Raw genomic sequence first — 27515 nt, forward strand, 5'->3', positions numbered from 1 at the left:
ATCCGATGGTTTTGTTAAATTCAATTCTGCTCCACGAACCATCAGTTGTCCAATCAGTCCACTTCTATTAGTTAAAAATTAAACAAGTTCGGATAACAAGTACTTTCTATGCGAGTCTAGTTTCACCAATTGTAAACCAAGATTTTTCCATTCCTACGTAAAATTTGTAAGGAATAAATGATTGCTTGGAAAAAAATCTCATAATTGTCATTATAAAAAATAAGTTTTATGCTAAAAAATATCGAGTTACATTGTCCTTGTTTTCAGTCGTGGGGTCAACCGTTCTTTAACAAACACAACTTTTTTCAAATTATTATAACTGTTGATAAAAAAAACATAACGTTGAAATTTCTGAAAACATATGTTTTCGAGTCTACCATATTCGACCATCGATGTTCCAATTCGATCCATTCAGATCTGCTACAACGATTACCCGGTCTTTCCAACTCTCGTTGCCATAGAAACGATGAGGCTTGAGAAGCCAAACAGAAAGTGCATCGTTTACGTTTCGCCACGTTTTCTACTTGCGAGTTAGTTACGGGCTAAATACCATTACACAAAATGTCATTCCGCGATTTGCGAAGTAAGTCAATGCAAATTGTGCTCATTTTCATTGTACCGATTGTTAAAAAACTAATTATATTTTTCGCTGTTCCTCTGTACTTTAGATTTCACAGAAATAATGAGAGTCCTTGGTTATCCCCGTCTAATTTCACTGTCGAACTTTCGTGTACCGAATTTTCCTCTTGTTGCTGAAATATTGATTTGGCTAGTACAGAGGATCGAACCGGATACTGATTTGCCAACAGATCACACGAACGAACAAGATCGAGTTGCCCTCATCCGCAGAGTCGCCGAGTTTATGGTAAATCTTTGAGGCTGCATGCACTTCATTTCATTTCTCACAAACTCCATCCGAGGATTCATGAATTTTTAAAAAATTACTTCAATTTAACTACGATTATTATCAAACTTCGGGAAAAACGATAAAGAATTTTTTCTCTTCTCAAGGCTTTGAAAACGAACGTTAAACTGAACACGAAGAAACTTTATCAAGCGGATGGATATGCTGTTCAAGAGATGCTAAAAATTGCATTTTTGCTTTACGAGGCTCAAACGACCAGTGCGATAGACAACATTCTGTCCGATGACTCAAGAGCTTTGCGAAATTTCGATATTACTGATAAAATTAACGAGCTGAAAGGTACGAGGCAATTGGCTAGTCAATTGACAGTAAACGGTGCAACGCTTTTCGATCTTCTTGGTCGCGAAGTCGAATTACGTGAGATGAGAGATTCCAAAGTTGCTCGACAGTACGATACCACGGAAATCAATGCTGCTCTGAGAGAAGTTATTGACGCCACCAGAAAAGAGATTGAAGAGACCAAGTCACAAATTGACAATGTCAAGGTGCTCCTTTAATATATATTTTTTTTTACTTTCTCATTCGACCAGATTGAAAATGATTGTCGTTTTTTTCTTTTGCATTGGATAATAAGGATAACGAACAAAGTCTCGAAGTTCGTATCGAGAGACGTCGCACCGAATTGGATAGAAACCAAAAGAGACTTCAAACTCTCAAGAAAGTGCGTCCAGCTTTTATGGAAGAATTTGAAAAGCTCGAGATAGAATTGCGCTCCGTTTACGATGATTATCTTCAAAAGTGTCGTTATCTCGCTTATCTTGAGCACCTTTACGAAGATGCTGCGAAAGCTGAGCAGGAGAGATTCGAAAGAAGGCAAGTGGAAAGGAGTTATTCGTAACGTTTTGTCAAAATTAAATGTATACATTTTTTGTAACTTTTCTCAATCTTTCAGACAAGCTGCGACGAAAAAACAGCTAGAACAATTGCGTGCCGAGGATGCGAGTTTTGAGAGTATAATGGAAGGAAACGATTCTATATTCGCAACGAATCTTCAAGATCCTTTGGCTTTGGGTGATGTCGAGCAGAGAGCTACAGAAAAATCTGGTGGCAGTCAAGCTGTTCGTCCAAAGCAAGGTCCAGAATCATTAAATCCCTCATTTTTTCCGGCTAATGACAAACCGGAAGATAATTTTTGCGATATTGGATTTGAGTTATTTATTATGCGGCCTTTGGAAGAAAATGTATCCAGCAAATCCCGAAACACAAAAGCACTCAAAAGTGGCACAGAATTACTCATTCCAACTTCTTCAAAATTCAGTTACTCCGACAATGGAGCCGCTTTCGAAAAGGCAATCGAGTCATTCGTATCCAACTTGTTATTTCCCATCATTGTGATCAACGTTTTGTCTTCTTCTCTTGATACTCCCCGGAAGTTCCTAATGATAGGTCAACCCGAATGAATATTTATCGAAGAAGATTGAAATAAAGCAAAAGTATCATTACAGAAACGGCCGGGCGATCGTCCCGCGTTCAAATCGGTAATCAGCGAAGGATCTACGGTAGCATGTCCGGTCGACAAAGAGGACCAATACGAGAAGCAAACGACAGCGCTGGTTCGTTGGACAGTGACAGTGATTTATTGATCGACGGTGATTTGGACGACGACGACGACGACGACGACGACGATGACGAAGATGAGGACGACGATCTCATGAATCCACCCGCTCATCACGAGATTGCAGGGTTCGACATTAAAAATAATCCTGAAAAACGATCGGTCAGCAAGATCGAACATTCGGACGAAGATTTTTAATGAAAACAAATTCGTGGACATAGGAGAATCAATGGAACAGAAACGACTCAATTATTTTCGTATCGCATATTCATTTATTTCCAGTGTTATTCGATACGGCCGTTTCATCGCCATGTTATGATTCCCTTTCAGCACCAGATTATCAATCCTATCAACATTGGTACGAAATTGCAACTCGGGCCAGCAGCGCTCGTTTGATACAAAGTGCTCGCGCGCACATCAGTGATTCAAGTTCTGCGTGTTTTATTAGTACGTTTGTGGCTTTTTTGCTTCATTCTTTTTATCGTATTTTATACACATGCGTTATTTATTATAATACGTTCATATACGTAGTCATGCAGAATCGTAGTATCATTCGTTTTTAATCTATACCAAGTGTTGTTTTTTCAACGTAAAAATACAGTGCCAATACGAAGTCTCGTTCCTCGACTCCGGACTGCCAAATATACAACAGTAGATATGTTAGTGTTTTTTTTTTTTTTTTCAATCGCGCTGGACGTTGCAAGCTGAGAAAAAAATGTGAAAAATATCATTTCGCTCATGCTCACTCGAAAAAATTGTCATGAAAAAATTCAAAAAAATTGAAAGTCCTCCATTCGCAACATTCTCTCTTTCTTTCGATTTTTTTCCTCTTTGAGCAGCTTATCATTCTTACGATCTACGTTATTATAGTATGTTTACAGTTCTTTTCATTATTACTTATTATTCGTGAGTCCAGCTTCGAGTATAAATGTTCATTGAATTCCGTACGTTATCTCAACGAAACACAAACTTTTTTCACGACTGTGAGCCGACGAGGTGATAATGATTGAAATGGAATTATTAATCGTGCTATAGCAGCTCGTTATGGCATTGATTTTCCTTTCGCACTTGAAAGAATCGAAAGAAAAATCGTGAGATTGAATATCGTCGTGGAGTAATCGTCGATCGGTTCCTCCATCATCTTTCAGGAATTAAAAACTGCTGAGAAAAAATCAATTTCAATGCTTTCAGGCTTGAAAACAATTTGTGATGAAAACGACGAAAGATGACCATGAACGATAATTCTAAAAAGCATTTTTTCAGTAATCGCTCCCCTACAATAAATCATTTCGGACAACTACAATAAACGACATCGAATTGAAAAATCCTCCCGTCGAAAAATCATCCCCAATCGTTCGTCTCTATTCGTCACTTCATTCTTTCATTCACATACGATAAATGTGAAATAAAAAAGCAAACACTCTAAAACAATTGAACGGATCCTCGATTGTCGGGTCGTTCGCATAATCCGTGGATCAATCGAATTACCAATAATCGATTCAATGTGCGATTTCCCCCCTTTTCTCTGCTGCCCGGTCTTTGTTGTTTTCTCATCACAGAGTATTTCTATCCAGTTAAGAACTAGCGATCCATTCACAAATGCGTGAAGATCGCACTTAAATAGTTCCTAAAGACTAGTGCGTATTAAAAAAATTGTTAAGCACGCTCGTCCCGTTCGTTTCGATTGTTTTCATTTCTACAAAATACACTGAGGAAAGAGAACAGTTGAATGAACCAAATGGCTTTGTGCAATACGCGGAGTGTAATATTCAGTTTTACTTAATATTTTTTTCATTCAACGCAACAAAGCTTGCTCCGATTCGACAAAATTTCTTTGAATAATTTAGTACGTATTTTCAGTTAGTGTAAAGAAATTAATAATTCGTGTAACCGAACGATTTTCTGAGTAAACGAAATATTTCATCCTCCATATTTTACAAGGCCTTGGCAAATTCAACTGAATTTTGTTCTCCATGTATGATTGAAAAATTTCGGCCCCGTTTTATTATACTTATAACGTTTATGTATTCAACGAAATCCGTTTCGAGTTTCATCGTTATTAGAAGCTAGGAATAATATTGAGAGGCCAAAAAATGTTGTCACATTTAGTTTTCAGTAAAAACCAGTCCTTTTGCAAATATCTACGATTTCCTCGTTGGAATGATTGATTGAAATATCTTTCCTTTTCATTGAGATCTAACGACTAATTTAAGAATACGAAATTCGCATTTTCCGTGTCGGTTCTTTTGGTGTTTCCGACTGCGCGTCGAGAAACTAAAGGTCATTGGAAATAGATCCAGAGTTGGCTGCAACGAAGTTAGTCTTTGCGACACAAGAAAAATTGGCATGAGATTATTTTACTAAAGTTTCTAATATCACCGCGTTCCTTACGAGTGTTAACAGAAACGAAAAAATATTGAACACTGAACAATACCGTTTCCCGTCAATGACTCGCTACTCGCCTCTTTCGTAGCCTCTCAAAAAAACTTGCGAACTTTCCAAACGTCGCACCAGAAACGTCTCCCTTCACTTAAAAAGTCTTGATCGACAAATAAAACCAATTTCGGCGAAATCGTCACGAGCAGCCGTTCCAATAATACGCTGGAATCCAAAAGAGAAGAAAAAAAATTGGAAAAACATTTCGCTGTAACTCGGCACCATTCGGTCGCAGTTTAGGCGCGCTCAGAAATTTAGGCTTTTCATCCTTCCTTCGATATTACACAAATTACCGCGTATAAAGTACAATAATATAATATATCAAATTGTGAAAGAAGCACCTTTTCTCCTTGGTTTACTATTGTTCGACACACGATATTAGTCTTGGCTGAATCCGCATTCGCTTTTATCGCCACCGTCGATTAATATCAAGCCCGCATTTCAAATCCATCTCGCTTATTCTCACAGTAAAAAAATAACGCCACGACTCTTGTACCCGATTTGTTATTTTTGTTGTTGTCAGTATTGAGTTTTCTACAGACAATTTCCATCAGTATTCTCACTCTGAACGGTTCATTGCAACCAACTGTGTAACAAATAAAATTCGAGAATCCGTCACGAGTCACGGCTGCACTTTTTCTCGCCAGATCTCGGACTTTTTTGGAAATTTCTCAAGACGTCTTTCCTTCTCTCTCGCTCCCTTTGACTTTGCTTCTCTCTCTGTTCTTAAGAAGATGGGCCGGTGAAATTGTTGAAGTACGTTCTGGCCGTTTTGGGTGTTCCAGTGAAATTCTCAAAGTCCCAGTTCGTCTGGGTGGAAAGTATTTGCTACCTGTTAACCTTGTTGGCGGAAGCTTCGTTCGTGACGTCAGAAGTTCGTGGAGCGGGAAGAGGAACAGGCTCGAGATCTGGGAGCGCGCATTCTTTGCCGAGTTCGGCCCAGGTCTTGTCGACGATGTCGGCGAGTCTGTCCCGATATTTGTAGGCCGTACGATCGACGACCGATTGCGTTTTGACGCAATCGTCCCCGCCGAATTCGCAGACGCGATAGTGGTGAAGAATCGCAGCATCCGAGGGGACGTTCAAAGTACCGTGACCCGGTATGAATTCCCAGACGAAATGGTTGCCCGCTTCGACAACGTCGCGAGGTTTGCAGATGTATTTGGAGCGTTGTTTTTGAGGGTGCAGCTTCGCCCTTCGTCTGGTCTTTTTCAACGTTATCAGGCCGGCTTCGGCGCGTGTTTTACTTTTACGAATCAGCGCGTCGTCCGCCCATTGGAGATAGAAAAACGCGTTTTGAAATGAAAAAGCTCCGGTCGTGCGAGTGTTCAACCGACGCTCCATCCATCTGGGAATTCCACCAAAAATAATCTCCAGTTGTGATCAAAAAATCTTGTGTATTATCACTGCGATCGATGTTTTTTTCTCCATCAAAATTCCAAATGAATTAAAAGTGAAAACTCCACAAGCTCACCTTACGAGACTGAGTATGGTATCGTTGTGACGCGGTATAACAAATTCATCGAGATCCAGCAGAGCAACGTACTCGTACTTGTACATCGAACGATAGAGGCAATCGTTGAGCGCAGCGAAGAGGCCCTCCGTGCGGATCTCCCGTTGGGAAATCATGTCGAGATGATGCCACGGTAGGAGGCTCACGAGGCCACGATTCTCATAATATCTTAAAGCGCATCCGGCCTCCGAGCCAACCGTATCGTTGTACAACGTTATGTGACTCGTTCCCAAAAGGCTGTGTAGCTCGATAAATTCCACCAATTGAAGCACCTGTGGGTGAAAGATTTTGAAATTTATCATATTTTTCTGTTCCTCCAAATCAAAATAATCAGAATTTTATAAAATTTGGTGATAACATTCTTTGCCATCAAGCATACAAATACCATTTTTTTCAAATATTTTTACCACATGGTTATCGAATAATTGAGCGTTAAATCCAAGTTCTTATGCGCGAGATGTATAACTGTATATATGTAAACTCTATGCTTATACGCGTGAACTTTAGTGCTCGATTACTCGAGAGCCATGTGGTAGAAAAATCTAAAAAAATTGACATTGTCTTATATATCTTTAAAGAATACATTTACCAAATTTTATGAAATTCTTATAATTTTGAAATTCTTAATATTTTTAACATGGTTTAGCATGGCAACATTACTGAATCGTCGCGATCCACTCTCCTTAAATAACGAACGTCGCTTCGTCAGAACAAGCCAAAAATCGTGATAAAATCTTTCCAACGTTTGGGATTCAATGTTCTCACAGAATTTACTCCATTTTCACATTCTTTGCACAAACCATTGGAACTGAACAATTGGAAAGAAGAAATTCGTCGACTCACCCTGTTGTAATCGTAGTGAAGAGGCTTGACACAGACCGCCAACGGTTTCCTCTCCTTGGGTCTGTCTTCGGGCCGATTCTGGACGAGTATACGATTCGTCGGCGACACTCTGAGCCTGGCCACTATGCTAACCGTGTCCGGTACTTTATTGACACTTGGAGCGTCCTTTGGCAACGGACATATGACGAAACACGCGCTGTACTTGAGATTCCAATTTTCTCTGATAACCTGGTGAACAAACCCGAGTAATAACTCGTCGTCCGTAATCAGTGCGTTCCCAATTATGGAGAAGCAGAGAAATTGTGATAAGAACGAATGGTGGATTCGAGTCTCGAAGAATCGATTACTCCAATGAACAAGAACAAAGTACCTTCACTTTGGCCGCCACTGTAACCGAAGCAGTAACGTTGCCAGAGTTTATTTGTCGATACCAAAGTCTGCACCAAACGCGCTCGGGCCCCCGCGTCTTCGTAGCACCAATAACTCTCACCAGTCCATGATTACCGGCCCCGGCAGTGCCGCCCACTCGATCATCGTAGTATGCCGAATAAACGAAAAATTTGAACCTAAATTTACGAAAAATTGTGGCATCAAGTGAATGCAACTTCGAAGGTTGAACATTTCTTCAACAGCAAAAATGCATCGCGTATGTAAAAATGATGTGTGCATGGACCATTTTTTTTCAACTTGCGGGCTCATTTTAGTTCCCCCCAATGTCAAATCGACGGAGCGAAAGCTCACAAGATACAATATCATTTGAGTTTAAGCTCCAAGTTCAACACACCAGGTTGTTTTATGAGAATTTATTCTGCATCAACGTCGTTAGAGGTCGATTCACAAATAAGGGTACGTTCGGGTTGCAACGACAGTCATCCGTCAGTTAACATTGAGCTGTCGTAGTAAACCAATCGTGGAGCGACGACGAACTGGTTCTAAAAGCTTTACTCCTAGACGAAGACGGCACGAAAAAAACTCAAAAGTGGAAAAAGAGTACGTACAATATTAAAAAAAAAAGAAACGAGAAAAAAAGAAAGTCAATATTTTCGAATGCCGGAGTCGAAATTCAATGAATTATTCAAATCGGTGGAACCGTAATCACAAAAACCGCGAAGCGATTTCACCGACAGGGAAATAGAAAACAGGGTTCTGTACTGCTTCATCCGTCTTTGACTCTTTTCTGTTCAGACTGGCAGACAGGCACCGACACGGACCGTCGAACCATTCTTCGCGACAATGTCAACCGGAGCCGTTGACGGAACGTGTAAGTAGCTGCCGGCTAGTGCGCACAGTCTCACTCGTACCCACGCTATAAATATAAACGTGCTGTACAGTGTGAATCGACCTTTCACGTTTGCCCCTTCAACGTCAGACTCTTGCACGGATAATCGGATATCGTACGAACAGTGAAGTTTTTGGGGGTTCAAAACCTCGAGAATTTAACGATAATTATTTAGAATGCGAGAATCTAGGCGGGAAAATGAGGCCACTGAGAAAACATTAGTTCTCGAAGATACGATTCCGTTGATACAAATTTGCACGAGTGTCGTCCGTAGGGAAAAAATCTTCTTTGGTACGACGCACGCAATGTTCGAGTCATTGCGATTATTCACAGCCGATAAAGCATGCTTTATTTCCAGTATTAAGTATATATGTATCGTTGACGTGAATTTTTTATGTGAAAAGTAGAAAAAATAACCTGGTATTCATAACTGGTAACCATTCGGCATGCGTGACCCTAAGATTACGATCGAGCGGGGGCAAACGAGCCTCCAGACTCGGCGGAAGGCTTGGCAACCCCCTCGGGTCCGGCGGGATAGCGGCCTTGGCACTTTCATCGGCACCTCGAATTAGCAATCCAACTTGCACGTCGAAACCGCCCTTCAGACCAGCGTAATCTTCGGCCTGGAAACAAACAAAAATACATTCGACGAGACGCTTTTTTACGAATTTTTTATTACGCCGATTCGGTCCGCAATGAAAGGTGCGTTGATGGAGTCAGGGTGACGAGCTGAACATTTTTTATATGACCATTAAAATACACTTCGCTTCGTCCGGTTGAGGCGAGGACTTGAAATACAGGATTTAAATGAAAAAAAGTTCCCAACTTCATCAATCGTTTTACTGTTCGAGAATATAGTGCTCGCGTTACGTAGTAAAATATATGAAATCGTGGATACTCAAAAAGCTATGGATTTCGTGCTCGTAAACGATAAACGTCATTATCGTTGTACTGCATTATTGAAATTGGCGGATAAAATGGGAAAAATTTTACTCGACCAATCGACCGAGTCCGAGAAAATGCACTCAAAAACGATCCACTTGAACAGCTTAAAAAAACACTCGTTTATTGGTATTTTTCGCATATGAACCGAATCAGCATCGAGGCATTTCAAAAATTGCAAACTATGATAAAAACCAACAGATTTACCAACTCGAAAAATTCACCGTCATGTCGAAATATTTAACGAGCCAGATGCATATAAATTTAAAAGTTCGAGTAATGAGGCACTAGAAAAGAAATCATAGAAGTTTTACACATTTTAGTACTTCGATGTAGGTTAACCTTCTCAAATGTGTTTAACTCCCTACATACACGGAGAGAATTAAATTTGAAAAATTACCGTCGAGTAACGATGGTGCGATGACGAACTGCAATTCGTCATATTATTGTGGAAAAGAAATTGAGTTTTCCTATTAAAAAAATAATATTTATTGTTCACAGTAGAAAGTTTTACCGGAGTATTCAGTAAATTTTGACGTCAGGTGAATTTTACCACGCTGCATTGCACAAATTTCCGTACGAATGTTTATGCTAACATGCGGCTGTACTGGGGACATGGTAGGCGTATCTTGTCGCTACATCGGCCTATTTCTCCATTCTTTTTAAACGCTCAGCCCTTTGTTGAAGTGTGTAAATCACCGATTCAGTGTGCTATGGAATTCGGAAAGGAGTGATCGATAGCTGCGTTAGGGCAAAGACATTTAACGGTGATGCACCGTTAAATTCACTAAACGTTTTGTAAATTTTAGTATACGTACCGTAAATTTTGCCATCTGCAATATTTACTATTACAAAACTGAAAATTCGGCAAAATATTGAAAATTTAACAGTGCGTTACCGGAATAAATATTTTTCATCGACTTGTCCCCGCAGTCAAATGTATCCGGTAAATTCTACAGTGAATTTCACGCTAAATATTACCGTTTAATAGGGTATTTTACACCATGTAAAAAAATATATAAAAATGCATGATTATGATAGGTTTCGTAAAAAGTAAACGAGAAACGTCAGTATTTATTCATAAAGATTCAGTGTAAATTTAATAACTCGATTTTAAAAATCGTCCTTTTTCATCTGTTTTCCAAATGTCCGAAACGCCGCCATCCGCCATATTAAATTCTAACGTGACGTCACTCCGATGGTAAAAAATCTAGATTTTTATCGTGCGCTCTGGGTTATTTTGAAATTTTACAAGTTATTATCACGTTTGCGGATTATTGTCATTCATTTGATTTGTGAAAGCAGATAGTACAAATCTACCAATGATAAATATGTTGATGGTGGCGATGAATCCACAATTTTTGTGGCATTTTTACACTTGTATTATTGCATTCAGGCACGACACACCAATGTGATATACCACTATAACTCATTATTTTTACAAATCTTATTACTTGGTCTTTCGCGATTGTATTGTTTACCAACGGAGTGACGTCACAAACCGAAAAAACATGGCGGCTAGCGTTTCCACGCGAAAATTGAAAATCATAAATAAAAAATAGTTTTCAAGGCAGTTTTCGGTCTTATAAAATTGAAATAAAAATTCTACTGATTTATTACGATCACAGGATTATTTTAAAACAGCTTTCAAAAAAAGGTGTAATACCCTATTCTCCCCGTGTATTAAAGCATGAATTTAAAAAAATCATTTGCGTATTCAAGTTTGAAATATTCCCAGAAATGTGTCTATATACCTTTGGAAAGGATTTATCAGAACCAACATTTTTCACATATTACTGTGACCACTTGGAACAGTGTTTGGGAGTCAAGTGAATCGATAAATTTTCCAATTTTGATGTAACAATAGGAAAGGTTTGCGTGATAAATTAAAAGTGATAAATAAACGAGGAGTGAAAAAGCGCGTAACTGACATTCGACAATAAACTACGACTCGTCGCGATTCAACGAGCCCTGACTCTTTTCCCCGTTATAAATTCGCCGTTGCACGTGCCTCGTATTGTGAAATTCGACCTTTTACTTCAGCTAGCTCTGACATTTATTGTTGATTAACGCATTCACGAAAATGCAATTAATCCATTGTCAATCACGATGACCCTGCACCAATAACACTAACAGCATGAAAAACTGTTTTCCCACTACCCCCAGTTCTTTTTCTCAATGAATTTTTCTCTGGTATCGGTTGCATGAGCGCGTGAGACATGATTGAAAAACAAGTTTACGTTTATCTTGTTAGGAATGGAGGATTTTGTTCTGGAATTGATTTGTTAGAAATTATGAGAATTTTAAGTTTTTCTAGAAAATTCAATTGTGCAGAATAGAAAAATGCGCAGCCGGCTTTTGGCGACTGAGCGCGATTGACAGGTCGCTTAAAGCGAATTTACATGTTCAGTTTACAGTTCGAGATATATTGAAACTAAGTTTTAGTTTCAACGCAAACCACGGTAATTATTTCACTGTACGACGTTCGTTCAACTTCGGCTTTTTCTCCGCTCATTTTTTTTTCACTCGAAGATTGAGCTAACCAAGAGATTCGACTTTCAACAGCCCTCGAACAGTGTCACAGCTTCGTTCACTTTATTGGTCCTCGTCGTCACGTCCTTGAATCTCAAATTTCCGGTTCATCCAGTTTCCATTAACCCTCGAGATGGGATCTCGTTCGTTTTATATGCTATATACGTCACGTTACGAATCGCTCGTACAAATCAAACAGCATTACCCTAAATGTATTCAAAGTGTATGAAAGGACTCTCAGGAAACGTACAATTCACCCGATATCTAATGGTCGATGTACTTTTTACATCAATTTTATATGCCCATCGCTCCTTAAAACGAGTGATGCTAAATTCGTGCAGGAAAAATTCTAAAACAGCGAGTCATCGCTGGGAAAAATAATTGTAAAAAAAAAACAAAAAAAAAAAAAACAAGCATCTTTGAAGTGTGGCGTTCGAAAGTTTTTTTGTCACAGCACAAATAATCACCGAAACGATAACAGAAGATATAACTGTAAAACGAGCCACTTAAAATGTTTTCCGTAGAACTGCATTTGCCGATGGAGAACAAAGCACAACAACAAAAACTTGGTTGACACGAATCGGTTGCTCCGAATCGATTTGCTGCAGAGCTTTCAGGAACACGTAACTTTTGCTTGGTGTTTTGAAAGCGAGTAACGATTCGACCTGAATGTCAGTGGTGCAGCCATCTGTTTCAACATTGCAAAGCTTTACAAAAGTTTGTGACGAGGAACGTCGAGTTAAAATTGCTGACGAGGCTGAGCACTCTGAATTGCTCGATCGATCAGCAAGAATGTTCATCAGCGAGAAATCGGATTGTCGTTCAACTTAATTAATCAATTTCTTCATTGTTTTCTCGAATAGAAGACGACAATGGAACCATCTTCAATGAGGCACTGCAATAATACTTTAGGCCAATCGATCCAAAGTATTCGGGGGCCACGAACCGGTACAAAATATGCAAAGATTTTTCGGATTTTTCTCCAGTATTCAACTTGACGTTGGGACCTGGAAATCTTCGTAGATTTTATACAATTCGCCTTCAACATTTTTTATCTTTTTCTCGTGCTAGCAGGGACCGTGAATAATAATTACGACTGCCATAGCCTAGGGATGTCTACAAGCTGCGTTTTTTTCTCAGTTGCTCTGAATTTTGCTTCGAAAAGTTAAAAAATATCGCCATGACGAAGCTTAGAGATTCTACGTGCTACGGTCGTTTATTTTGTGCTGTTACCACCCTCTTGAACGAGTTTGAATTCCATTATGATAATTATTCGAACAATTACGAGACAGATTCCAATTTTAAGGAATGCGACTTATTTCATCTTCAATATCGCTTCAATATCCGTAAATTTGATTAATTAACTTGGGAACTTTTCAGAATGACTTGCAGAATAATTTTATACTATCGAAAAGGTTGCTTCGAAATCTCGTAACAAATAATCGAATCTCACGACAGTAAAAATGGTGTAAGATTTCTGAAAATTTATATCACGACCCATACAGAAAACCATTTTCTTCATTCGAGTAAGTGTTTTTTGAAAAATTGCGAAATAAGTAAATAAAAAATAATTCCACTGTCCATTATCGGGCATTCAATATTGATTTATAAAAAATCATCATAATCATATTGATTTATAAAAATAAACATTTTTGCAGTTTCCCAAACATGTTTATGAATTTTTTATAGATTTAATCAAAGCTCTAAAGATAAATCCTTTGCATCTCATTCGAATGTCTTGCAAAAGGGAACTGGATTCATGTATAGCAACTCCATTATCGATAATCATGAGTTTCCGTACTTTTGAACTGAATCGATTGCACGATTATAAATTCTCTAGTGTTTATGAGTTGGTACGTATGAAAAAAAAAAAAAAATTGGAATTCCATCAAAAACGTACCGCAATTTCCTCGTAATCGGGACGATCCGGTGGGGCCACAAAACGGTGACCGTTTCTGTGACCGCCGAGGGAACCTGTTCCACCGACGTTCGAGCGCCTCTCGTCGATTAGAAATATCTCCGTCAAAACGATCAGACCGAAGACGGCGAAAAACATGACTACGAGCATGAAAGACATGTTCGCTCGTTCCTTGAGAATGCTGGCATTTCCGCGGCTCCCGCCGGAACCGGACCTTCGTACACCCATGACCGTGAGGCTCTACAAGTTGGAAAAACGATATTGTACAAACAGCACAAATTCTTGACTGTCAATAATGAATTTATGCTCGAAAGGTACCGAAATGGATGCTTAATTTTCAGCAGCTTTTTTCTCATTTCGTGTATTTTGTATATAAAACGTCAAAAATGTTGATTCGACGTCGAGGAGTGAAAAAAATTAATCAAACATCAAGGAGAAATATTTTTTTTATAATCTTGACTTCTCTTCAGCGGGATTGAGCGAGGGTCGTCAACAAAAGTTAAAATGAAACTTTTTAAATTATAATATTCATGAGATAAAATTGATTATGTGGTATATACAAAAAGTTTCGTTATATCGAGTGCTGTACAGCACTCGCAACTATTACCAATACATCTGAGATTCGCGCTTAAGGAAGTTGAACCAGCACAGTCATTTTTAACACGAAAGTTGAAAACTAGCAATCAAAAGTTAGGACGCTTCTCAGCCTGGCAATTCTACGTTCACCGTCAACGTGTAAGTGTTATGCGTGAAACATATTCAGCTTCGATGCTACCATTTTTTAAGAATTCCTCCCATTTTTGTAATGGAGATTCGGATTAAACAAAAATAAAGTAATCGGAACGCTATGAAAATTAAATTTTTACTATTTTTACTTAACATGGAGAAATTGCCGGAAAATATTTTCAAAATTAAAAAATATAATAGAACTATACGCTCGTTAGTCGTACGTTTTTTTTAAATTTATTTTTGCAACAAAATTTCTAAACCACCTAAAAATTCGACCAATTTTCCTTCACACTTAACTTTACAAGATTCGATCGATTTGAAGAGATGGCATAATTTTTTCGGCCTCAACTTCCTTAAAGTTATGAAATAATGATGAATTTAACGTCATAAAAGATCGATACACTACTTTAGCACTCGCTCTTTCTCACCATTGCCTCCTGTTCAAAGTAGAATCTATGCCCGTTTGGCGAGTAAAATGAGAAATTATTTGTCGAATCAACAAAGTTGCGCTGAATCAGTAAGCCCTCCGGACACACGGAGAAAGTGGATTCATTTTGTATAGTGAGAAATATATTATTTTTCAAGAATTTTCAAAGTAATCAGGCACCTATTACAAACAGCATAGTATTTTTTTGAATTTTCCAATTTTTCGTCCCTTTAATTTTAAAGAGCTTTATGTGGATAACAAAAAGTGACGCGCGTGAGAACTATATTTCGTTTTGTTTTCGAGTGTTATTCATTGTGTCAGACTAGCACTTACTGATAAGTGGAAATGTATTGTAAATCACAAATTTTAACTTTCAGCATGGTAAATTCTATGATAAATACACGAATATACACCGAATAAATGTGACATTTTACCACAGTTTTTTTTTCAGGGTTGCCCGAGCATACTTTACAATATAAACATTTGAAGTGACTCAAAAGATATTTTACTATGCTTATAGAGAAAAACACTCTTATATCTTTTGAATAAAAGGTATGGGTATTGGTCTTTTTACTATGGTGGATAGAACAATTCTTGTTACGGCGCTTCGAATTAATTCGTTTTGTTCGTGCACGAAGGCCAACGCGGAGCATTAATTTTATGAAACGTCAAGATCATTGGGGACCACAAAAAAGTTTCTAGGGCGTTTAATATTTTGTTTTTTGGGTGAAACTGACAATTCCTGGCCAAACATTCACTTGAACACAATAATTTTTCTTAATCATATACGAATTATAATTGAAAGCAAAATCATGACTTTTCATTTGAAGCTACGAAGCGAAGTGTATTAATTTCGAGTAAATCGTTTAAAAAAAAATTGAGTTTGATAACCAAATCCCCGTTACTGAACCTCGCGCACAATCCAAGAACAAATATTCCGTAAATGCGTTACAGAATCCCGTGGGAAAATTGACACGTCGAAGACCGATATTGCTTCTTATTCTCATTAAAAAGTACTTAAAAAACTGCACATTCTGATGATCGAAGACTCACAACTCGGAGCAAAACTTACCCAATGAACTGAGCTTGAAAACGCTGCCAAGCATGAGGACGCGTTCGTTTCTGTGAACAATATTTAAAAGTCGATGAAACGAGGCGTACGTTTTAAAAATAGTAAAATAAGTTCACGTAGTGCGTAGCTCGACAATTCATCGCGCACACGAATCTTCCCTACTCTTTAACGCCGTGGCATTTGGATGCAATAAATCAAAACATTCAACGTGCTCACAACCAAAATAGGACGAAACTTCCACGAAGCAAGCCGTCGAATCTATGCAGTCAAAGTAAAGCGATATTTGGGCGAATAATCTAATCTATAAAAGTTATCGAGTTTGCTGATAGTTAGTAAAATAGGAATGGGAGCATTGCAGCAACAATTTTCTCCGTTAATCTGTGTTGTCAGTATTTCTACTGAATAATCTTTCAAAAACTTAAGCATTCGATGGATTTTCTGAACGTACGTTCCAATGGTTTATATACGTGTCTCAAAACAACATGAAAATCCCCAAGAACGTAACTGGCGCCGGATTCATTGTCCTCTTCGTTCAATAATTGCATTTGTACCAATTAGATCTTGGTCGTTGTTAAATCCGTAGATTTTGTAAATGTGTATAGCTTTACCGATGTACGTACATTCGTATGAAGGCATGCGCAGCCATTTATCTTACATCGCATGTGTCCCAGTACTGACTAATTTAATCTCTCACGGTCCATAATCCCACGGTAAATTTCGTTAAGGCCAGAGCCTGACGACCTAATAACTTAATTACCATTCTCGAATCCGGACCATCAATTTCGCGGCTTATCAACTTAATTCGTCATCCTGATAAAAGTTGCTTCCGTTCATTCGGTCGGATAAAAAGTAATGTTGACCTTACCTTAAAGATCATTAAGGATTTTCATTGTTCGATGAATTCATAATCGCGAAATAAAATGATAAGAATTTTCAAACTTTGCCTCGAAGTTTTCTGGATTTATTGAGTTCTGAAGTTGTTTCATTAAAAAATGGAAAGTTGTTTGAAATATTTTTTGAACTTTCAGAGTTATTGAGACGATGGAGTTTATATAGTGACTCATTATTCCACATCGAGAAATGAGTTTTCAAAATTAATACAAATTTTTCTTCAATCGAGCGATGTGCCTTGCGCTGCACTCCGAAATTCAAAAGAAATGCAATCCCGAGTGCAAATATTAAAAGGAATATGAAAGTAACTTAAGGAGATTTGTTTTGAATTTAAATTGAATTCTGGTGAGCCAACGCGCGACCTTTCCGCCGGGGAATCACTTGTTTTTTTAACTTTTCTCTCATTTGGACTTGGAAATAATTCTGAGAAAAATTCAGAGATTCAAAGTGAATATTTTCAACTCATAATCTTCACAACCGTAGAAAGCTGCTCTTTCCTAGTTCTTGATTGTCGCTCGGGAATTTTCCAAACGTTTGATGAAGCTCAACACAATGAAAATAACGACCTTAGCGATTGCTCTCATTCCATCGACAGAATTCCACGATTCCCTTAAGAGTGTGGATCAGTCGAGTAACCTCACTTGGAATTTTCGAAATCGAAATTCTTTGACACGATTTGACCGATGAAAAAAAGGCTCTGACAGCCGATTTTTGCCATCGTCCTGCGTAGCCTGACAGAACCTTTTTTCATCGGTCAAACTGATGAGTCGACTGATCGATACTCTTGAATGAAATTCATCAGTAGAGAAGAAAAAAAACAATTGCGAACGAAAATTGCAATTTCATGGTGCTCCAGTTTTCTGCATAAACAATTTTTTATTTATATTTCTCTACCGTAACCAACTTTCAGTACTTGATGTACACGAGTCTTGAAATTCTGAAAAAAAATGTAAATCCATTCCAGAGTTCCTTAGAGTTGATGTAAAGAAGAAAAAAGTTAGACGCTTCGTTGCTCGGAGGAAAAAAGCACAGCGAAGAGAATTATTCGCTTGGCGTGGTAGTTTTCGCATTTTCGTAATTACGCCTACCAACGCCCTTAGTCCTACGGCCCTTTTGCCTTTTTATATTTTTCTTTCACAGGCAAGTTCTAAACTCATATCTATATACATATGGATTTGACTGTTGATATAAAACAAGCATGACGATGATGAGAAAGCTAGCGCCGAGACACAAGCAGATTGAGGCGGAAAAAAATTCGGGCATAAGAAAAAAGACACGCAGATGAGATTGAAAAAGACGAGCGGAAATTGCGTTCTCCCGAGGGAGTTGTAAAAGCATCGTCGCCCTCATCGTCGTAGTCGTTGCTCCTCTTCTTGGATACAATTTTTAAAAATTCGTACTTTTATCTCTTCATAACGGAGCATTATTTCGTGGACAAAATTATTCAAATCCCTTGTCAACTTCTCTCACCAGGGGAAATGAATTTTTTCTAGGAAATGAAGCGATGATGGAGTGTCCTACCATTGCGAAGTGTCTTACGTTCGTTGATGATAAAAAAATGGAAATTTATGAAAAGCTTTTTTCCCCTGAGATTTGCATTGTGTCCAAATATTTTCACCTCAAATAATTGTTTAAAAAAAGAATGCCATTGTAGGCAAGAACGTCAAGGAAATCCTCCCAATTAACAAGGACAAGTCTGCCGAAGGCCATCGAATCAGTTTCGTTCCACAATGAAAATAGAATTACGAGCGACTCGATTGTCTGACGAAAAATGTCGCAGTTTTGTTTCAATTCAGTACTCGATCGATACTTACTCGATTCTTCCCCCACGCAGTTTTAGAAGCGATTCAATCAAAAGATAATCAATTTTTCTTGTACGATTGTTCAAATGAGAAAAAACAAAGAATTTTTTATCGTATATTCTGGCATGGTAAATAAGTATCGCGGTCGATCGTACTGGAGTTGACGATACGTTTCCCGATCGAACTCTCGGAGCTTGTTATTACCTCCTTCCGCCTGTTGCACCGAGAAATCGATGTGTCTGTCGTCGGAAGAAAGCGGTGTCGACCCCGAGTGCACACATTTCTTTAGTGAGAAACCGGAAGTGAATTTCAGACTTGACAGAGGAGAGCTCAATCGTGGAATTGCTCCGTACGCCACGTACGATATTTCATCTCTCATAGTGTCTAATGGCTTACCCTCCGAGGTTACCTGACAACGTACATTAAACGGATATATACGCGGAAGAGAAAAAATCTTGGTCTGTGTTGGCATAATATATTTTCGAGGACTCGGCGAGGCTGAGGATGAAATGTGAACGACCTCAGGCACGCGAGCAGAATGCTTTCCACGACCCTTTCAAAAGAGGATTCAACGAAAGATGGAAAATTCATTTTCCACACTGCTATCTCAATATTCACAGAGAGCAGATTTCTTGTGCCTTTTCCATCTCGTCGCAACTCCCTTCTTATCGTCTATGTTCATATTTTCTTATCATTTTTTCCTTCTCGTTCCCGAAACTGACGCCCACTTTTCTATCTCGTTGCATATGCTCGACGATTTAATCGTTTACTTGCACAATGACGAATGTACGTAACAATAGCTTAGTTCGATAAGAGCATTATGCCATTTACGAAGTACCGGCGCCATGGAAACGACGCGACTGTACGTGAAATTCCCAACCTCCCAGCTTGCCTTAATGAGAGAATTATGCTGAGATATTTAACAGCGATACAACATATTTTAATATTCGACCCTTTGTGAATTTTACACTACGCTAATGCAGAATCGTGATGAGTGAACTTTCTTTTGCTTCGCGAGTGTTAGGTACTCAATTTCGTGTTGAAAAAAAAATCATTTTTTCAACTCGAGTACAGCGATCCAAGCATATTTGCACGAATCATCGGTACTTTTAGTTTCGAAAGAGGAATTCTTCCCAGTTCTGATACTCGGCGTCTAAGAATAATAATTGTTACTTCGAATTTTATGCAAACTATTCATCGTAGCAAAAAAACGATGAGAAGTAAGCTTGCCGCGGTGATTGGAAGGGTTGTCACGAGTGCGTGAACGGAGGGATGAATAAAGATTCTGAGAAGTGTTGATTAAACGTTAAAAAACACGCGAGCCCTTAACGAATGGAGAGACGCGCGTGTCGATTCGGGATGGGAAAGGAAAAAAGGTAATACGAAGGGTTAAAAAAAAGCTAGAGATCGTTAACTGGTAGAATGAGGCATGTTTTTCCTTCACCCCAAAAGCGCTTTGTAAGTTTTGACCGGGCTGAAGTGACTCGACAAAGGGACTGCACTTGAGATGCAGTGCCCTCTATTTTACTTTGTCGTCGCTTAGCATGGGGGAAAATCTTACCAGCATATATCCAACGGGCTTATCTACCCCTCTAACCGAGGGATCAAATTATCCCGGTGGTCTTACGTCCTCCAAGCAGTTTTATATACCTGGCATTCTGAGTCAAAGCAAGCTTCCAATTCTCCTCTGAAACATTGATCACTCTCCAACGATCTGAAATAAACTCGTTCATGAAAAGGGCTCGTTGCCGTAGGCGTAAAACGCAGTAGAATCCATTTTTTATTTAACTCAACTAGTTTTGTTCTCATTAAGGTGACCTTTCAGTTGCGTGAGTGCGAGAGAGCAGACAGCTGCAAAATGGTTGCACGCTTTAATCAGACATCCTTGATTTATTGATACGAGTTACACGATTGTTCTTTGATCAAATGAAACCAGCATGTAACTCATACCTTTTTTCGAATATTAAGCTACCCGGAATAAACCGTGCAGCAGGATTTTTGCCGACTGAACGATCGATAGATCACCTTATAACGAGGTTTTGGATCTTAAAAAACATGTTCTATTTGAGCGGTACAGTCACTCGTTTTTACCAAACTCGTCACTCTTTTTCGCACACACTAGAGCTATTTGTGAAGGGAAAATATTATGCGAAGAGCATTCTCAGTTGAGTTCGAGTCGGAATGTTCCCTACCTTAAGATGAAGTAACGCGTATGAGCGATCGTCTGAAAACGAACGGGGACGAGCTCTTTTCGTTTTACGTGTGAAATCGTTTGGGCTCCGTCGTTTTGCATACTAACAGTCGATTTCGTAGGTACACGGTCTGTCGTGCACCTACTCGGTTTTCGTTAAAACCCCTGTTAATTCGCACAAGGGTCTGAGCAGCCACGACTACGACTCTTGCTTCCTTCACCAATACAAAAAGAGGAGAAGCTCTCGCGAACCGGAGCGTTTCGCTCCTTACATTTAACACCCTTCGCAAATTACGACGAGAATCAGACCAATCTCTCGTGATTAAGAGGAACGACGTTACACGTTCTGGAGAATATTTCCATCCTCATTATTCAAAGGGAAATCGTAATCAACATGGACTAACGAGTTTTAAGCTCGTTCCAAACCGCCCCCCTCTGAATACTCTTTCTTGATAATTTGCTTTGAAGATTTATAACGAACGATTTCCTCACAATCGAACATTGTGAGGACTTCCTAAACCTTTTATCATTTAACATTTCATGCCAAGTTTCTTTACTACACAATTCACTAATTTTCGTTTCACCATCCAGTTCCGACGCTGAAGTTTCCAACGTTGGACTCCAACGAAATGAACGAAAAAAACGGTTTTAATTCACCAATTGTTTATTTCACGAATCGTTGGTGCAGCTTGAAAAACTACGAATCGCAAATTTGGCAGGGAACAAAGTAGGAGAATTACTGGAATTATTGGAGAGTTTTTTTCGATCATTTCGTTGGACTCCAACGTTGGAAACTTCAGCGTCATCCAAAGTTTCCAATTCCTTTTTACATTCCCATGAACAAAAGAACCACGAAAAGAGTTCAGTGCATTGACTCTTTTATTTTCACTCGTTCCATCACTCATATTTCTTAACTGCTTATTTCTGTTTCTTCTGTTTCATTTGAAATTTACTCTATTCTCATGTTTAGTCACACTCTTATTGTGATTTTTATTTTTATCGTTATTCTTAGCTTAGTTTCAGTTTTGCCTCAGTTGCGTTTTTTATTTTATATTTTTATTATAATTTTTACATTTTTGTCTTTATATTGGTTATTTTTATTTTCATATGGCTTCACATCGTCATTATATTTTTACTTTTATCGTTATCTTCACTTGTAATTTTGATTCGTTTGTTCAATCTGCGTCTGCCATATTACTGGTACACTGTATTCCCTAATTTTACACATTGGAGGTTTCTCCATGGCATAATAAAATTTAATCAACCAATCAATCATTTATTTCACAAAAATTCTTTCAACGAGATTAATCTCCGTGAAAAACTTCCATGGCGTCATGCTTCCTGGGTACGGCGTATCAGCGATTCGAAGTCTTAATTACAAGCATATCAATATCTCACTCTAATTTCATTAAAATCCCCACAATATCATCATTTTTCATCCATCAAAAGTGAAAAATTACTGTTTCGATGAAAATTTATCGATGCCCGGAAACTGCGGTGCCGAAGTAATTTTTCATGCAACTTTTCCTCCGCGGGTGATTACTGATCAATTTCCTATGGAATTTGGCTCGCGTTCTATCTTTTACGGTCTCCGAGAGGAAGTTTATTGGTGCGATTTTATGTCCGCGAGCAACATTCGGGCGTCATTCGATATCAGCAGTAAAAACAACACTGCTGCAAAACGACACTCGGAAAATATTTTTATTTCTGTACACCAGAGAGCCTCAATTTAGCTTGACGTGCGGCGCATCCATAGATTTGTGAATCCGTCGAACACTCATACAATCGTCTATTTCGCATATGTACATGAACATAAGAAAAAAAGCTCGTTCGTATTGGGATTGAATCGTCGGTGTGAGGGCTTATCGGAAAAAGTGATCGGAAAAGAATGACTCTTGAGTTGAACACAAAAAGTCGTGTGCCTCGCGATGTACGCTCCATACCATGCCCCGCTTTGCTCGAATAATTAAGGTGGTCGAAACGACTCATTGTTTAGTGAAACAATAAAACCTGCAACGAGACTATCCATATGCGATGTCGTTCATTGTCTCGATTTTCCATGCGGGACATAGCAACGTATCCGCGTATTCAATCAACCCTCGTCGTCTATCTATTTGTACATAAATACGCCAACGGTATGTATGAACGAATAAACGAGGCTCAGACCAAGTTTCTATACTACTTGAAACTCGGTGCTGTATTCCGTTTGAAAAAAATGTGAAAAAGAAAGCTTTCGATGTCTTATTCAACGTCCGAATCACGAGAATTGAAAATAACCGTTGGGATGGATTTCGCGCTCGAATTTGATTGACAAACGTTTTTGGCAAATTGAGTTTTTGCTGTGGTACAGTAGTGTGTGACGCAGTGCTGTGATTTCAAGAGGATTGCAATCGACTCGGCGCCTGTTGTATTATGTCGTACACAACGGCTCGAGACCTATGCGGGTTCGGAATGAATGCACTTGGTCGATATGTGAATCCAGCGAAATCAACATTATGAAAAGGTCAAATACAAGAAAAGATTACCCATGAATGGAGAATAAAAGATAAAAATGAGAAAAATTCTTTACAGAAATTACAATTGTAATGCATGGGTACTCGTGTGCTGTGGTGTGTCATAAAACTGACATCGCTGCTCGAGTCGATTAATTTTACTTGCACTCATCACACCTGTTGACATCCAACGCCATATGAAACGAGCGAAGGCTACTTTGATCCTTTATAGATTTACTGGGAAACGTAAACTCTGTCGTGCAATCTCGTTACGTTGAGTTTACTCGAACGAAATTGTGAAAGATGATGAAAAATTGCAATTCTCATAATCCCTTTTTTTGTTTTATACAAATAATCGTTGTTTGTATTCTCATTTCTTATATTTCGTCCTCGTTATTCTTTTGTCTCTCAAGTTCGGTTTATTCTGTAGTATCGTGGCATGACCCAAATTTCCCAATATTAATGAAATTATGTCATAAAAAATGAACGCATTGAAAACATCGCGTAGGATGGACACAATCTCAAGGGAAAACAGCCAATTATGGTTTAAATTACATTGGCTCGAAACCGTAGGGGAACGCGAGGCACTCTATGAATATAGAATTTCACATATTTGCTTAAAAAACATCTATTTTCATCTGTTTTCACAATGCTCTCCATACGCCCATATTCGATTTCAATTTCGTTCAACTCGGTCTCAGAATGGGTCAGAACTGATACTCGATTCTTTTCATTACAATAATTAATAAATACAAGTTGCAGCTAGAGCAATTAGACCAAGATTGTACGAGTTTTTTACGTTTTTTCCCCTTCTTCTATTTTTTAAGGAAGTTGAGGCATTAGAATGAAAATGATGTCATCGCTTTTAAACCGATTGCATCTTATAAAGTAAAGTGTAAAAAAAAATCAGTTCAATTTTCAGATAGTTTAGGAGCGTTGTTGCTGAGAAAAATCAATAACAATTTGGGCCAAATAACATGTAATCTTATGGAAGTCAAGACACTTTCAGTGATATCTCCGTTAAAAATGATGCTAAAAATATGAAATTTTTTGGGCAATATGAGCGCGGCTTGCTGAATAATGTCAATTTTTTTCAGATTTATTAGGAGATTTGCTGAGATTATATTAATAATAATCTGTTTCCCGTACAGTTTTTTGAGGCTAGGATCGTCACCGTTCGTGTTTTCGACTGAGCTTTCACCAGTTTTTCGTCTTTTTTTCCTCAACTTTTCTTTAAAGTGTATGCAACATTGCCAAACTGTAAACTGGCCTAACTTTTGAAAGGTACAGGTCATAACTTTTGGATAAAAAAAATGACTGTACAGCCTCAACTTCCTTAACGTCGATTCAAAATCAAAATTTCTAACAGTTTAAGGTAGTTCATGCACGAAACAATTTTCTTAAGAAAGTCTTGAAATTTGCACAGAGTTTAAATTCGTAGTCCACTGACACGAATATCAAATTTTAAAGAGTTCCTCTTATCGGTTATTGAGACAAACGTGTTTAAATATGAAGAAAAATGCGCAGGTTTATAAGGATTATGCGTAAAAAATCGTTTATCTTTCCATATAACGAATGAACGCTTTTTACGAAGTTTATGAAAAACGTACACAATAACAATGAAGTATATAATGAAGCTTCGGGAAAAAAAATCGTTATGGCCTGTCATAGCCTTCTGTCTTTTTATTAATGATTTTTTCTTCGTCCATTTTCCCTTGTTTTTATCCTTTCCAATACGATTTTTTACATAAAAATCTATAATATTTTTGCCAGGGACGAATGAAATTTGGGGTTCAGTCAGTGATGGATCCCTGATTAATTGTAATTTCATTCGCCAAAAGATAAGTTGAACAAATTTATTTACTATTTCGAATTAATAACTCTGACATTGATTTAAGTGATTATATCTTTAATTAAAAAGTAAAAACCGATCCAATTTAGACACCCATAAAATACGATCCTTCGGGCACGATCTACTTTAAAAAATAATACGCAAAAACCTGAACAAAAGACATTGTTTCGTTGAGCAACTTTCATTCTCGAATCCACTCGAGTCAAAAACGATGTTTCCTTAACTTACCCGTTTTGAATATTTTCTTAGTAATTTTTTTAGTCAATTACTTTTGGACTTGCAACCACCAATTTCAACGACGCCGAAGTTCGCAACGTTGGAGTCCAACGAAGTTAACGAAAATAACATTTCTAATTCACCAATATTTATTTATTTCACGAATTATTAGTGTAGATCGAAAAACCACGAATTGCAAATTAGGCAGGTAACAGATTTGAAGAATTGCTGGAATTATTGGAGACTTTTTTACATCATTTCGTTGGACTCCAACGTTGCAAACTTCAGCGTCATCAATTTCATAGAAGCCACAGCGCCGTGTTTAAGATGCTGTGCAACGCTTCGTACTCAACTATCTCAAATACCCTGATGAAGTTGATTTCCATTCCGGACTTGAACTCCGCTTTGTAAATAATTCAATCAATCAAACTCGATGTTGCATCGAAAACTTGAACTGAGAACAGTACAAAGTCGAGCCATGGATTTTACACTGTATACGCTCCCGATTATGCTGTTAAATGTTCATTCCATTCGTTTAATCCTGTATTGATTTGTCTAAGAACGCTGCGCGTGATTTAACGAAGTAATAGTTAATCCGAGAAGATAGGAGTTCAGTGACCAGCTGCGCAAAGGCACTTCGATAATCGGAGGAGACGAAGAGAGTATTAACCTGCACCATATAATCAGAGGGTCAGTTTTTCTCCGACAATATTATTTCACCCAAATCGGCACGATCGTTATCGCAATCTCCTCCGAAACACTAACTACCTTGGGAAAAGATTTTGGAATATTCAATTGAGTCGCAATTACGGAATCAGCGAAGAAAGCCAATTATGGAAACTCTTTATTACGAAGTGCAAGTGAACGGCATAAGTGTCATAAAACAGATAAATCCTGTGTCGCGGATAATAGCGCGAAAAATATCGGATCGACACGCGACGAACGTACACATTTGATAGCAACAGAGAGCCTTGACGTATCAGTAACTAGAAAGACCTAAAAACGTATTTCGCTGTCTCCCCTTCTCACCGAATTTATTATTTACCGAAATGACTTCATTCATGCCTCATTGATTCTCCACACGAAGGGATAGAATCGTGAAACGTTTTTTTTTTTATATCTTTGTCGCGTCATTCTTCGATTTCTCAGAATAAAAGTGAACCGTTGAATTTTTAACGTCGCTTATCTAAAAAAAGCTCTGACTTTTACTCTATCGATCAGCACCCGAAGGATATCGGAAGCAGAAAAAAACGAAATTTAAGGTTAGCTCGTAGTCGCCGAGCGAGGAGAGTTTTATTGACCGGAAATACTTACATTCAGTATAAGATGTCCTCCGCAATGAGGCCTAAAACTTGGGTTACCAATTGCCGTGGGGTTATCTCGTCACAAGTGGATCTCAAATTCGAGAACGGTGGCATAGCGAGCGTCACCTTCATATCTTCGTGCTTCACCGGGTTATTGAGAGCTCTTGAAAAAGTTGCGTCCCTCTTCTCCCCTCATAGTTTTCTCCCTCCGCGGATCGTTTCCTGGACGATTTTTGCACTGAAGTAAACAGCCGGAGATCCGAGTGCAATTATTGCTCTTGGAGTCATGTAAGTTCAACCGAGAACAAGGGCCAACGAGTTATTGACCTCCACTCTACGGAACGAATGTTTTTCAAACGTCACTTTCCATCGGTCTTCAAACGCTTCGGTCCATTTCCCCGTTGCGATTTTATAACCTGAGAAATCCGAGGGTTCCTCCGGTCCGTACTTGCGTCCGCGTATTTTCTGCTCCTCGCCTCCTTCGAATCGCACGCTTATGACAACACGCACATTCGTGACGATTAGCACCCGGTGCGTGAACAACTCAGCTCACCGAGTCGGGTGACACTGAACGATGGCCTCGCATGTTTTCTCTC

At 38.5% G+C, this 27515-nt stretch overlaps 2 protein-coding genes across 2 annotated transcripts; one reads left to right on the forward strand and one right to left on the reverse strand.

Moving 5' to 3' along the window:
- The first annotated feature begins 58 nt into the window (after positions 1 to 58).
- Cluap1 (clusterin associated protein 1) lies at positions 59 to 2729 on the forward strand. Its single transcript, XM_043430902.1, has 6 exons — positions 59 to 583; positions 669 to 865; positions 1012 to 1410; positions 1500 to 1738; positions 1818 to 1999; positions 2371 to 2729. Exons 1-6 carry the CDS (start codon positions 562 to 564, stop codon positions 2676 to 2678), a joined length of 1347 nt encoding a protein of 448 aa, XP_043286837.1. The 5' UTR covers positions 59 to 561; the 3' UTR covers positions 2679 to 2729.
- On the reverse strand, positions 2730 to 27515 carry LOC122417393 (uncharacterized). Its single transcript, XM_043430879.1, has 8 exons — positions 26930 to 27515; positions 16172 to 16221; positions 13926 to 14183; positions 8969 to 9174; positions 7643 to 7838; positions 7273 to 7500; positions 6391 to 6701; positions 2730 to 6264 (listed from the first exon to the last, which is right to left on the reverse strand). Exons 3-8 carry the CDS (start codon positions 14169 to 14171, stop codon positions 5745 to 5747), a joined length of 1707 nt encoding a protein of 568 aa, XP_043286814.1. The 5' UTR covers positions 14172 to 14183; positions 16172 to 16221; positions 26930 to 27515; the 3' UTR covers positions 2730 to 5744.

This window comes from Venturia canescens, chromosome 1 (assembly GCF_019457755.1).
Source record: "Venturia canescens isolate UGA chromosome 1, ASM1945775v1, whole genome shotgun sequence".
Taxonomy (NCBI): domain Eukaryota; kingdom Metazoa; phylum Arthropoda; class Insecta; order Hymenoptera; family Ichneumonidae; genus Venturia; species Venturia canescens.

Coding starts and splice junctions, on each gene's coding strand:
- Cluap1 (XM_043430902.1), top strand. CDS start 562: ATGTCATTCCGCGATTTGCGAA. Junction 1,411..1,499: donor CACAAATTGACAATGTCAAG/GTGCTCCTTTAA, acceptor TTGGATAATAAG/GATAACGAACAAAGTCTCGA. Junction 2,000..2,370: donor AGCTGTTCGTCCAAAGCAAG/GTCCAGAATCAT, acceptor GTATCATTACAG/AAACGGCCGGGCGATCGTCC.
- LOC122417393 (XM_043430879.1), bottom strand. CDS start 14,171: ATGGGTGTACGAAGGTCCGGTTCCGGCGGGAGCCGCGGAAATGCCAGC. Junction 7,839..8,968: donor TTACCAGTTATGAATACCAG/GTTATTTTTTCT, acceptor TCGTAAATTTAG/GTTCAAATTTTTCGTTTATT. Junction 7,501..7,642: donor CAGTGGCGGCCAAAGTGAAG/GTACTTTGTTCT, acceptor TTTGTTCACCAG/GTTATCAGAGAAAATTGGAA.